Source organism: Blennius ocellaris (assembly GCF_963422515.1).
Source record: "Blennius ocellaris genome assembly, chromosome: 2".
Classification (NCBI taxonomy): Eukaryota; Metazoa; Chordata; class Actinopteri; order Blenniiformes; family Blenniidae; genus Blennius; species Blennius ocellaris.
This window is the reverse complement of record NC_137651.1, coordinates 13,015,117-13,029,117: the sequence shown is the minus strand read 5'-3', so window position 1 is coordinate 13,029,117 and position 14,001 is coordinate 13,015,117. Positions and strand designations below refer to the sequence as shown.

The following is a 14,001-nucleotide window of genomic DNA, read 5'->3' as shown; positions in this document are numbered from 1 at the left end:
CCCACGTGAGACCTGGGAGGAAGTGGGTAAACACTGATATCATGTAACTCCTATCTTATCCCTGATTGGTGGAAGTGATGGTGTTACAAATCTCCCCATGTTACAACCATACCCAGTCTCTTACCGTGATTTCCAGACGATTGAGTGCGTCAGAATATAAGAATTTTAAATTTCCTAATTTAAAAAGCAAAAAAAGAAAAAAACATGTTGGAGTTATGTGATGTACCTGAACTCATCATCTACTATCAGCGTCCTGAAGGTGTGGGTGCAGGATTCAAAGCATGTAACAAAAAAAAAAAAAAAAAAAGGGTACATCAAGTCTTAAAGGAGAAGCTGAAGTTCAACCGCTGCATTTTACATGCTAAGAAAAGCCAAAACAGTCATATGGAGGACAAACTGCAACTGAACACTGCAACCCCAATGTACAACAGTGGCATGACTTAAATTTTACAACGTGGCCCTTTAAGGATATAGAATTTTTTGCACTATTGCTCCGAAACACTGGACACATTTGCCCAATTAACCAAAATCTTATGAAAGCATGTCTCATTCACAAGAAAGACTCATCTTTCATTCAAAATAGTTTATTGCCATCATGCAGGAGTGCCATAAAAGTCTAGACCACCACAGTAGATGCAAAATTATCATTTTCTCTGTACAAATATACCGTATGTATTCATAAATAGAAGCGGTAAAGAAAGAAGAGGGAAACATTTGACGGGAGATTTAAGAGCTTAAGCTGATTTACTCTTATGACCCAATACAGGTTTCGTTGAGACAGTTGACATGCATCAACATTGCAGTGCATTAAACTGGCAACAGACAGAGACACACACACTCACGCATATTGAAATGTCATCACCGATTTTCAGCTCTGGCGTGCGAAAAAGGTACAAATAACACTTTAAAAAAGTACCAGTAGGAAATACGTTTTTTTGTTTTGTTTTGTTTTTTAAAGCTGTTTTTTCAAACGAACATATTAAAACACTTCTCGTACATCCAAACCACCGTTACATTACAAGGTTGGGAGAGACCGATTGTGTCTTCTGCAGCACTTTTTGGTTGTTCGTTAAATCAGGAAGCACCCTGTGTGTGTGTGTGTGTGTGTGTGTGTGTGAACCAGTGCTTCATCTACCTACAACTACTGATGCATAGATCTGTGCTCGAGTGAAGCAGTCAACATCAAAACTGGCACAAAGTTCTTTGTTGTAGTAATCCGAGGATAGCAATTATCCGTAAACATAACGTACTGGTGATACTGTTCCAGAAACAATACCGTTGGACATTCAGCACTGTGGACGTCATGCGGCTTTGAGTCATGTAGGAAAAGGGGCTCAAAATGGTTGATAACACCACAAATACAAAGGCCTCCGACAGAAAACAGCAATTTGGCACTTTTATATGATTGGTCTTCCGCCTTCTCTCAGACCTTGTAGTCATAAAAGGTGGCTCACCAGAAGGTTTTTTTTTTTTTCCCCATACGATTCATTCGTAAGTTTAGCCCTTACAAGCAACAGTTTCTCACTGACCGGCCACTTTTCAACGTCATTTTTTGGACCAAATTTAAACAAAAACAAAAAAAGGGGGTAAAACAAGCAAGACACAGGATGGCAGAAGCCAAAATACACGTAACACTTGCACCCTGTTCACCAAACTGACATTAAACAGACAAAGTGGGACTCCTGTTTCAATTTGAAAACACTAATCTACTTTCTCAGGGTGTAAAAAGGTAGCAGCTCTGGCTCGCTTTCTCAAATGTGCAGCCTCCTTTTTAAGACAGATTAAAAAAAAAAAAAAAAGTCTGATAAAAGCCCTTCCATATGGATTGGCTAGTATATAGATTTTTTTTCTTGATAAAGATATATAATTTGATCATCCGTGAGGGGATGTGATATTCCCAAAATTAGCCATTTCAGGCAGAACCGGCATCCTTCACTCTTGCATGCTTACACACACACGCGGAAACCTAAAAAAAAGAAAACCAAAAGCCCTAAAGCAGAACAGCTCATGCTGTAGTTTAATGGTCCTTTAAAAACTTTGCAGACACTAGCCTCAGATGGAGCTAATCCCGAAGTCACAAAATAAATACGCAACTTTTTTTTATTTTTTTAGGGGGGGGGGGCGGTGTTCCTGTTGAGTATTAATCACACGAGGCTGCTACGTATGATAAACAGTGTTTTCACAAAATGTAACAGATTTCTTCAACAGCCAGAAAGTGCGAAGATTCTCTGATGGTGACTTTACCAACAAAAGACGAAACAAAAAAAACTGTACCCATATATAAAAATTAAAGTAAAACGTGTGTGCATTCACTTTGGATTTGTAGGATAGGTGGTTAGGTAGTAATCAAAGAAACATCAAGTGTTTTTCTAAGCAGGTTAACAACAAGAACCAAGCAAACACTAGGAGCATTCGTGTATCAGTCAAACAAAAGTGACATGCAAACTGTTATAGATTGTAGAACAGGAAAGAAAAACCAAGTGGGAGACACTTTTCCCTTGGAGACTGGCACAAAATCCTGCAGAATAAATAATACTTTACATTCCAATATACAAACTGACCCGTTCCCCAAATATTCAACATTAAACCCAAAGAGCAAATAAAGCTGAACACCTGCTTGTACCCACGATGCACCACCTTTCAGAGCAGGATTGTTGTAACCTACAAAAACAAAAAGAAAAAAGAAAACAAAGATGCAATGGCATCATTTCATGCCATTGTTTGACCATTTTAATAAACCAAATACTTTAGTTTTTTTAAGCACGCGGACAGAAGAAAACAGTCAAACTGCAGTTTGCGTAAGCTCTTATTTCCTCTGCTTCTTGAAGATCTTGAAGGTGTGTTTCTTGCGGCTGGCGGTGGAATCTGTGTCCTCTCCTGTCGAGCCGCTGTCTTCCTCCAAGGGGCTCTTCTTAGAGGATAGCTGCGGGATGCGGGTGTTGGCCTTTACCCCCACAGCCCCCGTTGGCGATGGCGTGTCGGGTTCGGTGGAGTTTGGGCTGAGGGAGCGGGACGACTCGGACAGGCTGTTGATTTCTCCCAGGCTGGGCGATTTCTCCACGCCGTACAACTTCTTCATGAGTATGGGGCTCTCGGAGACGAGGTCCTCGTAAATACGGTTCCCTCCGTTGGGGGTGAGACCGTGCAGTGAGACGGAGTCATCTGTCCGGCCGGACAGGCCGTGCAGGAGGGAAGTGGGCTTGATGAGGTGGCCTTTCGAGCTGTAGGCAGAGAGCCGGTCGCCGACTTGGGAGAGGGACAGGGAGGAGTCAGAGTCTGAGCGGTTTAGGTCTCTGTAGGAGGAAAAACACAGAAATTGAATGAGACGAAACCTAACAAAACAAGAAAAAAAAAAAAAAAAAAAAAAAAGCACAAAGAGGAAGCTGCTGCATGCTTGGGTTTGTCTCTAGACTATGCCTAGGAAGCCATGGACACGTTGACAACAACCTGGACACTGGAACTCCACACTTGTTAGTTGGGCAGTCAAAGAACACAGGGAACAATGAGACGGGGTTGGAAAAGCGTCAGAGTGGAGCTCTGGTGATGTGAAAGCCAAACAAGGCTATACAAGGCTATATCAAATTTAAATATAAATTCGTTAGGAGGTACCTATGTTACAATCCATGGGTTAAAAGAAAGGAAATGACATCAGGTGGTGAAACAATCCACACGCACATGCCGTGTGTAGAGAGCTTGGAGTGTGATGGGTACCCGAGACTGTCGCTGGATGTCACTTTGGACACATCAGAGAATGACAAATCGGGAATGGGGTCCATGGGCTGGAAAGAAGCGTGATGTATATGGGAAGAATGAGGGGCGGCGCCTCCACCCACAGAGCTGGGCAAGCAGGAGTAAGAAGATGACAGAGAGGCGAGGGACTGGGGTTTCGGGCTGGAGGTACAGATGATGGACGGATGAGAGACGGCCGAGGAAAGAGGCGGCAGAGGGAGGCAGTCGAGCTGGCCGAACGAATGGCTGCGAGACTGTCTGAGGTTGGACCTCGACCGGGACGGGTAGGGGGTGCCCTCTCCCTGCTGCCCTGCCTTCAGGCAACTCTCTACCAACCTCTGGGAGCCCATGGCCAGCTGGGGATCAATGTGGCGTTGGCGCAGAGACATCATACTGGGAGCTGTTGGCACAAAACAACAAAATTACTAACAAGTAGAGCGCGAACCGAGAGGCAGACCAACTGGGAGATTAGTGCAAAGATATGCAGATGCTGGGATTTCTCTAACTGTAAACCGTTTTTTTTTTTTTTTTTTTTTTTAATTAGGTCCCAAAAACACCATCAAATAACTTATTACATCAGAAATCCCAGCCCTTTTTAAATCCTTCCTCTGTATGAGGAATCAAGTGAACCAGTCCACAGTTAAGTTTAACAAAACAAAAACTTTCAGGTGACAAAATAAATGTGGGAAGCGCACAGGGGAGCACCGCGGTACATTTCAGAGGGAATATGTGTGGCAAGCAAGCAACTGAGCCAAGGTCAAAGGTGATTTTAGATGACCGCGGGAACACTGTGAGCATCTGCAGCATCCTGCTAGTTAATATACATGATGGCTGTGCGGTTCTGACGGGAAAGGGAAGGAGGGAGAGAAAGGGTGGATATCGGACAGACGACTGAATCGGGGCAGAAGTATAAATGGCCAACCCGGATATTTCCATACGGGGTGACAGTCTGAACCAACGGACCACAGGTCACTGGCTCGCCGTTCCAACCGCCGGTTGCCATCTGCAGTTTTACGCCAACGAGGGAGTGGTGAGAGCCGAACGCCGGGGAGGTGGTGGAGGGAGAGAGCAGGCGTGAGACAGGAAGTGAAGTTCATGTGGATTAAAAAAAAGACTCACTCGCCGTCGCAGCAGCAAATGGATTCCAGCTTCAGCGACAAACCTGAATCCTAACGTGTCGCGTTTTTGTCAAAGTAATGAATGAAATATTTTGGAGAACCTGAAACAAAATCGTGACATTTTGTGTTGAAGCTGATATTTAAGCCTGAATAAACTTCAACCCGACTGCTGACGGTTCGCGACTGTTCTGCTTCTGTTGCAGCCGTTTGGCCAAGAAAGTCTGAAACACATATTAGACACAACCACTACAAGCTTGTTCTCATCACCAGGTATATTTCTCTCAACAGGTCAGTTTCAAGAGGAAAAGTCACAGAAGTCTTCAGTCTGGATAATCGACTGAGAGTCAAGTAATCAAAAAAAGGACAATTAACAAAAAGGCATTCATGTGAAACTGCGTATAAAAAGAACAAGACAATTCAGTGAATTGGACATTTTACAAATGTAAAACATTCGTTCAATCACAGACATGATTAACCCTCACAGCCTCCGGCAGTATAGAGGCCACAAGAACAGATTTATATCAAATGTAAAAAACAAAACAAAAAAAACCAACAAACAAAAGTCCAAATTCTCATGAAGGCTGATTTTTGGATTTCCCCAGCAGGACCTTGGAGGATTTAGAGCCTCGTTTGCTATTTCCCACCGACTGGCTCACAGATTCTGACGAACCCTTACATTGCAGAGTTCCGGGCACGATATCCTCTTCCAAGTCGTCCATGTCGTCCGTCATGATGAAGTGCTGAGGCGTTGCTCGGCCTCCCATGAAGCTCGGATCCAGGTTGAGAGCCGAGGCCAGTGACGGGAGGCCCGGATTGTTGACGATGGTGAAGCCTGTGAGGATCTCAATCTGCTGCCAGCGATTCAGCCGCTCCCGCAGGGCAGCGGTCACCTCACCCAGGGCTTGTCTGCGAACGACGAGGAGAGGCGAGCTATTATCAGTTCATGAAGTGACAACATAACACTCATCAGACAGGAGCTCTTCGGTTTCCAAATTACACACATAGGACAAAAAGGTCACCACGACAACCCTGAACTTACTTCGCGGCCAGTATCTTGTGGTCCACGTCATCTAGGGAGGAGCTGTGAGCCACATGGAAAGTTCCGAAGAGAGTGTTCCTCTTTTTCTTGATCTTCTCAGCCTGTGAAAACAAGCCGTTAACGGTGGCATGGCTCGCAAACAGTTCATCACATCTCGTTAAATCAGATCTGCTGCCAATCAAGAAAGAAATGCATACATTTCCAGTCATGACAGTTATTCATATAATGGGCTTCACTGATTCAGCACACTAGAAACACTTCACACTATTTAGTCAAATTCATTTTCACACACACACACACACCAATGGGGATAGTTGCCATAAAAGCTCCTAAACTATCACTGGCAACTTGAAAGTCAATGTTTTGACCAAGGAACAATTCCGACCTAATTACAAGACAAGATGGGGGATTGAACCAACAACCTTGAGATTCAAAGATGATGAACTCTCGCAACAGATGCTCAATTTTTAAAAATGACTCCTGGAACAGAAAAGGGCTCAATTGGCATGCTCAAACTAGTAGATCATCTCTCAACAAATATACGATTTTATATAATATAATTGCCATTTTGGTTTTCATTGATTTTGCTTTTGATTCCGTGAAGCATGTAAATGTCATGTATCATAGTTGGCAATCGTTCTCAAGAAAATCTAATACTTTAACATGCCTGTACTCCAACGACATTGTCTCAAATTAAAATGATTGATTGTTGTTTGTGGCTTCCAGTTCAAACACAATCCTCACCAAGAAATAGAGGCTGATTTAAATAGTCTGGTTTGAAAATAATATATTTGCCCCCCCCCCCCCACACTCTTAACAATCCCCTTGTCAATACATGTATTTGACTAGTTTCCACAAACGTACCCCCTCTTTGGCCACCAGGAGCTGCCGTTCAGCATTTTGCTTCTTGATGTTGTAGTACTGCACCTCCACCTCGTGGGTGAGCTGCAGCCACTTCTGGAGAGACTCTGGAGGTGCCCAGCTGCTCCGTGACTCCAGCTCCTTCTCAGCTTTCTTCAACGCCATACGCACCTGCAGCACATTTCAAACAGGAACAGATGAAGCTATGCACACAGAACAGGAAGGAATAGGTGGTTTTTAAAGTTGCAGCCACAATGCAAATTAAATTTGCTAAATATTTGTGTACTGCTTAAACAGGGATGGGAAGAGGAAGAAAAAATGTACCAAGCTTTTGAAGCCATTTCTACTCATTTTAGATAAGAACATCATAAGATCTGAAATAAGTCTTACATATTTAATGGAAATCACTGTGCAGTCTTTCTTGTCAAACTGTTCAGCATCTCTCATCTCAGTCTTTTCCCCAATGAATCTCACTGTGACTTTTCATTGTCGCCATCGTCTCATGTTAAAAAGTTCACATTTTCACGGAAAATGTTGTTAATCTTGAATCTAACAAGCCATGCACAATATGTCTATATTTATGAGTATATGAGTGAAATTAAACAGGCATTACTATTGGTCGAAATAATTTTTTCCTCAGCCAATCTATTGTTTTGTTGGGTTTTTTTTTTGCCCAACAAACAATTCATTTCCTGTTGTGAGACAGTAGTGGAATATTCAGTTTCGATGCAATTGAAACAAATTGTCAAACAATTATATCAACAATGATACAGAGCAAAGAAAACTTTAAAAAGTAATACCAGGGTTGAAGTATTTGGCGACTGCAGCGTGTAAATGCTCCAACTGCTCCAAACAAGAGCAGACTGAAATTATTATTATTTTTTCCCCCAATAGTAGTGCATGTTATTACTGACCTGCAAAAAACGATCCGCAATTAACAACATTTCAGATGTTCTGCAAGTACACAGAAACTGGAAAGCCTGCATGCTTCATTACCACGCTCCTGATAGTAACGCCAGTGTCTGACTGAGCTCAGTGTGATACATCTTCTGAGTAAATACCCATGTGTTCCGTTTTATTGTGTTTTTTTTGTTGTTTTGTTTCATATTGGATAAAAGCTTGAGTGGGCGTATTTATACTAAAGCAGGTGTGAATCTGTGAGACCTGAGACTGTGCTGTGGCACCTGGAAGTTTATGCAGCTCCACTCACCACTTTCATGAATTAGTCTGACACAAAGATTTGTTACAAGTCGCAGTTCATAACACATGAGAATATGACAATTTTCAGTTCATCCACAGGTGTCAAATCTCCAGAGATGTACTGCAGTCGTGGTCTGAGAACCTCCCAACAAACCTCCCTTTTCACCAAAGGAAGCTTGACGTTCTAACTTATGTTTAAGATAAATAACAAGAAAACCTGGAAGTTTCAAAAGCAGCATTGTTTAACTTTCCAAACGTTGATCTTCTTGTTGAAATCTTACTGCTCGAGGTGCAGGCACCTACCTGCTCCAGCTCTTCTTCTGCATACTTCTGGCGACTGAGTTCATTCTCGGTGCCCTCGCGCAGCTCTCTCAGTCGCTGGGCTTCCTGCTTGGCTGTGCTGATCTCATCTCTCAGTTTCTGCTCCAGGTTTACCTTCTCCACCTCGACTGTGCGGTGCTCCTCCTGGGCTATCTGCAGCCTGTGGAGAGGGAGAGAAACACAAATGAAAACACAGGTCTGCAACATCCGGGTCTGGAGCCGCATGCAGCTCCTGTAGTTGTGATACGGTTTGTCAAGAGAGCTAAAAAGAAAGTTTCAATAATATTTCCATTATACTTAATTGACATCCTACTCAGACACATGACCCGGGCCTTAGTTTTTGATTGCAATCGGCAGTAATGGGGCTTTTCCACTTGCACCTACTCGGCTCAACTCTTAGACTTTCCATTATATTCCATTAGTACCTGGTTCAAAGCGAGCTGAATGAAATCAAAAACGCAAACTCGGCAGACGGCAGGCCACTGATTGGCCAGGGCGTGACGTCACTAGATGAGTCAGGAGAGGGACTCAATCACAAGGGTTTACCCTGCCCTATTTAAAAAGCAATCACAACAAGAAGAAGAGATTGATGCACAGAAATGAATCCTGTCGAGCAACAACGAGGTGCAGACATTTCAATTTCTGGTGGCCGACAAGAGGATTCAGCAGGACCCTCAATGATAAAGTATATCCGGAGGTCTCCGAGTTGATGGCCACCCATGGACGTGTTGTTCAGGTGACTCCACCCACTTCGAGGTGGTACTCTATTGCAATGGGAAATGATTGAAACAGAATCGAAGCGAGCCAAAACAAGTAGTGCTAAAACTGTGTAATAGAAAATGCTATGTTATTACCGATCAACCCAAAAAACAAAAGCATCAGAGGAAAATGAAGTTTTCAGGCCATTCCTAACTTGTATCTAGTACTTTGTAATGTGTTTGTTCTTCCTGAACTCGGTGTTTGTTGTTGGATTATGTAAAAGTATTATTCTCCTTCTCGCCTATTAAAAGACTGGAGACGTGGAACTAATATCTGTCCCTCTGTAACAGGGTCACAGATGACACGAAGTGGAAAATGGGTAGTGGAAACTTGCTGGCTCATGTGTCCAGGTTAATTCTTGCAGACGCCAAACTAATAGTAACCTAAGCAAATGACATCCTCAGAATTGATGAAGCACCCAATGCTGTATGTACTATTTTATTTCCCCTAGCTTGTATTGCCTTCAATAAATCTATGCAAAATAGATCTGGTTGACTGTCCATCACTTCAGCCAATTCATTATCATGATAATAACATGCTCAATGTACACATTTTAGAAAACACTGAATAGTTTCCATGTATTTTACATTAATGCTACCGATTAAAAAGGAAAGTGTGATTAATTCACAGATATTGCACGATCAACCAATTGTATATTTTAAACAGTGAAAGTGTTTGTAGTAATCACAAATCATATTGTGGACTAGACAAAGAACGACAAACCATTGAGAGCTTTAATTTTTAATTTATAGAACTTTAATTTTGAGAACTTAATAAACAGAAGTGGCTATATACTATGGTCAAGCCAACAGCATAAGTCCTCACTGAAGCTATAGTGTCATTTTCTATGGGCATTACAAGTGAGCATGTGAGTGCCATGTATGTAAGGAATGCAGGAATTGCATCACCGGAAACAATGGCTAACGCATGGAAAGCAAAGAATGGTGGTCAGCTGCTCAGCAGCACACAATAAACTGACAGAGTGAGGGGAGCCAAAAATGGGGACAGCTGTCAGCCTGCAAATTTAGAACTGTACAGTGAAGCTGTTGTAGTATCCGTAACTTACATGTGTTGCTCTGAACAAGGGATATTTTTAGGAAGACTTCCCATAAAAATAGAAACATGACTGATTTTTATTGACACAAATAATAATCATAATTCTAAACTATAATTAATAAAACATTTTTTGAGTAGTTAAAGACCGTTGCGCTAAAACAAAATTTAAAAAAATCTTAGATTTCGTACATCTGCAAACTATAAATAAGATTAAGCAGATAATCCACCTCATAATGACAAATCTGAGAAAAAAGGAGCCATTAGGATGTTCCTGCGTCCTGCTTTTGGGTGGTAATGTCATCTTCAGGGCACTAGATGGCAGTACTGCATTCCACTCAAGTCTTGAACTCAACGGCAACATCCAAGGGCAGAGAAATGAAAGTTGATCCAGAGCGCTCGCTATGGAAAATGTGGCCGGTGGGCAGTCCTGCTAATGTACTCGGCCCTGACCTCTCCCATTCTCCAGCTAAGATTTGAAAGCTCTGGTAGAGCTAAACGTTGTGCAGACTGACCTACATTTCAGAGTTCACAGGACGTAGACACACAGTCTCCACAGTGTTATAACAGTGTGACATTTGTATTAAGATCCTAAACAATGTTAATGACTGTTATCAGTCCCTTTTCAGGGTGTCTGTCTGGACGCCACACCCAAATCCAAATGGGGGTGAATTAACACTCACACCGTCACACTCAATGCCGTCTCCCACCATTGAGGTGGAGGCTGGGTCAAGCGGTGTTGTAAAAGGCACCCAGGATATCCAATCATCAAAGCTTCTTCCTACTGTCTCCCAACAGGGAAGTGGTGTCAGAGTCTCGCTACTTGATACCACTACAGTATCTACTTGAAGGTATGGAATGACAGCAGCTGGCAGGAGGGATCAGAACGAAAGGCACAGCTACATAGAGGACATATCTCCCTGCTTCAGCGATGGAACGTTTCTTTTGCAAGTCACTGACATCAATGAAAACAAGATTCCCCAGAAACACATGTAAAGAAATGAGATTCACAAGATTCTACAGCAACTTTTAAAAGTGGAAAAATCACAACAATTTGCTTGGAAATTAAACAATTCAAAAACCACCAGAAAATAATAATCTAAACGCTGTAGAGAGAAATGATTAACTGAACTAATCAGCATGCCACTATCCGAAAGGTTCTGTAATACTCTTTTGTGCCACAAGATGGTGCTGTGAGTCACTACAGTCCTATTCCTGATTGATTTCTCTATTTTTAATATTGCAGTATCACTCAAATTTGGATGTTCAAAACAATCACCTTTTAACTGAATTGTTAGTAAAGAATAGGTCGGCTGTAGGTTATGCAATCTGAATGTCTTGAGGAGAAAAAAAAAACAAACAAAAAACTTCCACCCTCACTGATCCCTGAAGACGCTGCTCCAGCCAAGCTGCTTGCCATTTTGAAATCCAGCCCAGTCTCAAAAGGTAACAACTTATCACTACCCTGAACTTGAAAGATATACTTCCTTCGACTCTTCACGAAATTTAATCATAATGAATAGATTGTGTCTTGATGCAAAGTCTGATATATTTGTTGAAAATTGTGTTTAAAGGCTTAGATCTTAGAACACACATTATTTTAGGGACCATGTTTAACATACTTAACGGCTAATAGTGCTAAATTGTGACTGCTGTCCAAGACTTAATTTTTAGATTTTTTTGATTATTCCCAATTACATTTTTTTGGTTTCAGACAACAGAGAAAATTGTCACCAGTAAGAACAGAAGATTCTACAACACAAAACTTATTGGCAACAACAAACACTAAATGACTGAAACTACAAGGAAATGTGAATCGTGACAGCCTCCAATAGTTTAATGTTTACATTGTATTTTAAATCATCAGGCTTTTGGGACCACATGTTGCTTCAACAGATACACAGCATGCATGGGTTCTTTTTTCTTCATTTGGGAGACTACTTCTAAAGTCGTTTTAAAGGCTGTTGTGCAACATTGCAGAGTTGCTGTGGACAAGCTGTAATGCAACACTGAACAAATATGCGCACCTCATCTCAGTTTCTGCAGTGGTCAGGATACTTTATATGGAGGCAGAAAACACAGAACTAACAAGGCATCACAGGCAGGTCAGGTGCATTCAGTTGCTTGCACAGCATACTGAACAACGTCTGCAGTTGGCCTGTATTAAATATTTGCAAAAAGATTTGATCTCCAGAGAATTAGGCACAAGCAATTAGCTTAGCAAAACAGATATTTAAAAGCAACAGTTGGCAGTGCCAGGTGCGCTACAACTGATCAAAGTATAAAGCCACAGAGGCGACACAAAGATGGCACTGGCAGTCCATCAGAGGGGGCAAGTTTAACCTCGGCACAGCAGCGGGTAGTTGTATTCATCACTATTCAGCAGGCCAATCCCACAGAAACACTTTCACCTCCCCTTATAGTTATGACAAAGCACATCACATGCTTGTTACATAAGAGGAAATAGCAGAGATGGCAGCAACTGTATGAAAAATTGAATGAGAACTCCAGTGCATTGCTGCTCAACAACGTGTGTCATCATTATCTTTCAAAAACCCATTTAGTAAGTAGATGTAGAAGAGTAGACTTCAGGTCCCTACAACAGCTCATATTTCTCCAAGCAATGCATCGAACCAGGAATGCCATGCAGTCTTCATGTGGCAGTGCCCATCAGTCCTCCTTGCTCTGGTCCGGGAAGAGGCCTGAGCCCACTGCTTTTTTTTTTTTTTTTTTTTTTTTTTTTTTTTAATCGAACAACACATCAGATCCCCAGAGGGTAACACTCTTTCCATTTTGTTATTGCCTTTAACTTTCCTTGATGCTCAGCTTCAGATCTAATTTTACCTTGTCCAAATATCAAAAGAACACATTATTTCCCTTTTCAAGCAATTTAAAACATTTAACTGCGAGAGTTCATGGCAAAGGAGTGTGCATTTGTGAAATTACAATGCCCTCATGACACCTTTAATCACAGAAAAACTGCAGACCAACATATTTTTAAATAAAATTATATGCTACACTGTATTTTGCAGTGAACGCTGCCTGCTTATAACTTCAGGGTCAGTAGCAGCTTGCTCGAATGATAAACACTATGGATGAAAAACCCAACATGGCCCCTCATAAAGAGCAGATGAGGACAAATTAATTGCACAACCACCCAAACTTGTTTGAACAGCCAACAAAACTCTTTCACAAGTGTTAAAAAAAAAAAACAATTAAGCAGTGTTTGAATATCATTTAAAAGAACGACAAGTGTGAAGAGCAAATTTTCAGCACTCCCAGTTCTATTAAAAAAAAAAAAAAAGGTTTGATCATAACCGAAGAGGATGTGTTTTAGCGTCACTGCATCCTATTTACAAGGAATTCAAAAACAACTGTAATAATGACAGTAAAGGCCTCGTGGCCCAGAAACTAATAGGTTTTAAATCCAAAATACGATCAAAAAAACTAGAAGTCACCAACTTTTAATCACTGATTCAGAGTAATTATCATGAATTAAATAGGTGTTATGCGTGCCTTTATTGGAGGATGATGAAGCTGCGGTGGTTTTATGGTTTTGGCCATGTTTGAGAATGAATCAGCTCATGATATCCACATCCTGCAGAGTGGTGTGTTGCAGCAGGATGTGAGAGTTGTATCATTCTGCAGCAGCTCAGTAAATACTGCTCCAACCATTGGGGGGAAAAAAAGAAAAAGCCTAATGGATGGGTTTGGTTACAAGAGTGTTGCTTCAAGATTTCATCAAAAACTTTGGAAGATTGAAAAGACTTGTCACACGCTCACCCATTTGTGCTTTCATGTTGTATTGCCTTTTAAAGACTACAGCACACAGTGGCACAGTGGTCTAACAGTTGACTTGCATAGCGCATAATCACTGTTCGTGGCTCAGCTCTTAAGCAGCTGGAGCTTTAATTCACGTCA

The 14,001-nt window shown here is 41.7% G+C and overlaps 1 protein-coding gene across 3 annotated transcripts in view; it reads right to left on the bottom strand.

Annotated features, from left to right (window-relative positions):
* Nucleotides 1–594: 594 nt before the first annotated feature.
* The window catches only part of stim1a (stromal interaction molecule 1a), a 29,576-nt gene continuing 16,169 nt past the window's right edge, over nucleotides 595–14,001 (bottom strand). The window contains exons 8-14 of one of the 3 annotated variants that reach the window (XM_080512819.1): nucleotides 8,251–8,428; nucleotides 6,751–6,918; nucleotides 5,887–5,987; nucleotides 5,524–5,753; nucleotides 4,652–4,732; nucleotides 3,712–4,129; nucleotides 595–3,293 (exon numbers count right to left, since the gene is read on the bottom strand). In XM_080512819.1, coding sequence (XP_080368945.1) covers nucleotides 2,807–3,293; nucleotides 3,712–4,129; nucleotides 4,652–4,732; nucleotides 5,524–5,753; nucleotides 5,887–5,987; nucleotides 6,751–6,918; nucleotides 8,251–8,428 — 1,663 coding nt within the window. In that variant the 3' untranslated portion in view covers nucleotides 595–2,806. The remainder of the gene's footprint in view (nucleotides 3,294–3,711; nucleotides 4,130–4,651; nucleotides 4,733–5,523; nucleotides 5,754–5,886; nucleotides 5,988–6,750; nucleotides 6,919–8,250; nucleotides 8,429–14,001) is intronic. The other 2 variants (XM_080512817.1, XM_080512818.1) reach the window with 2 other exon arrangements.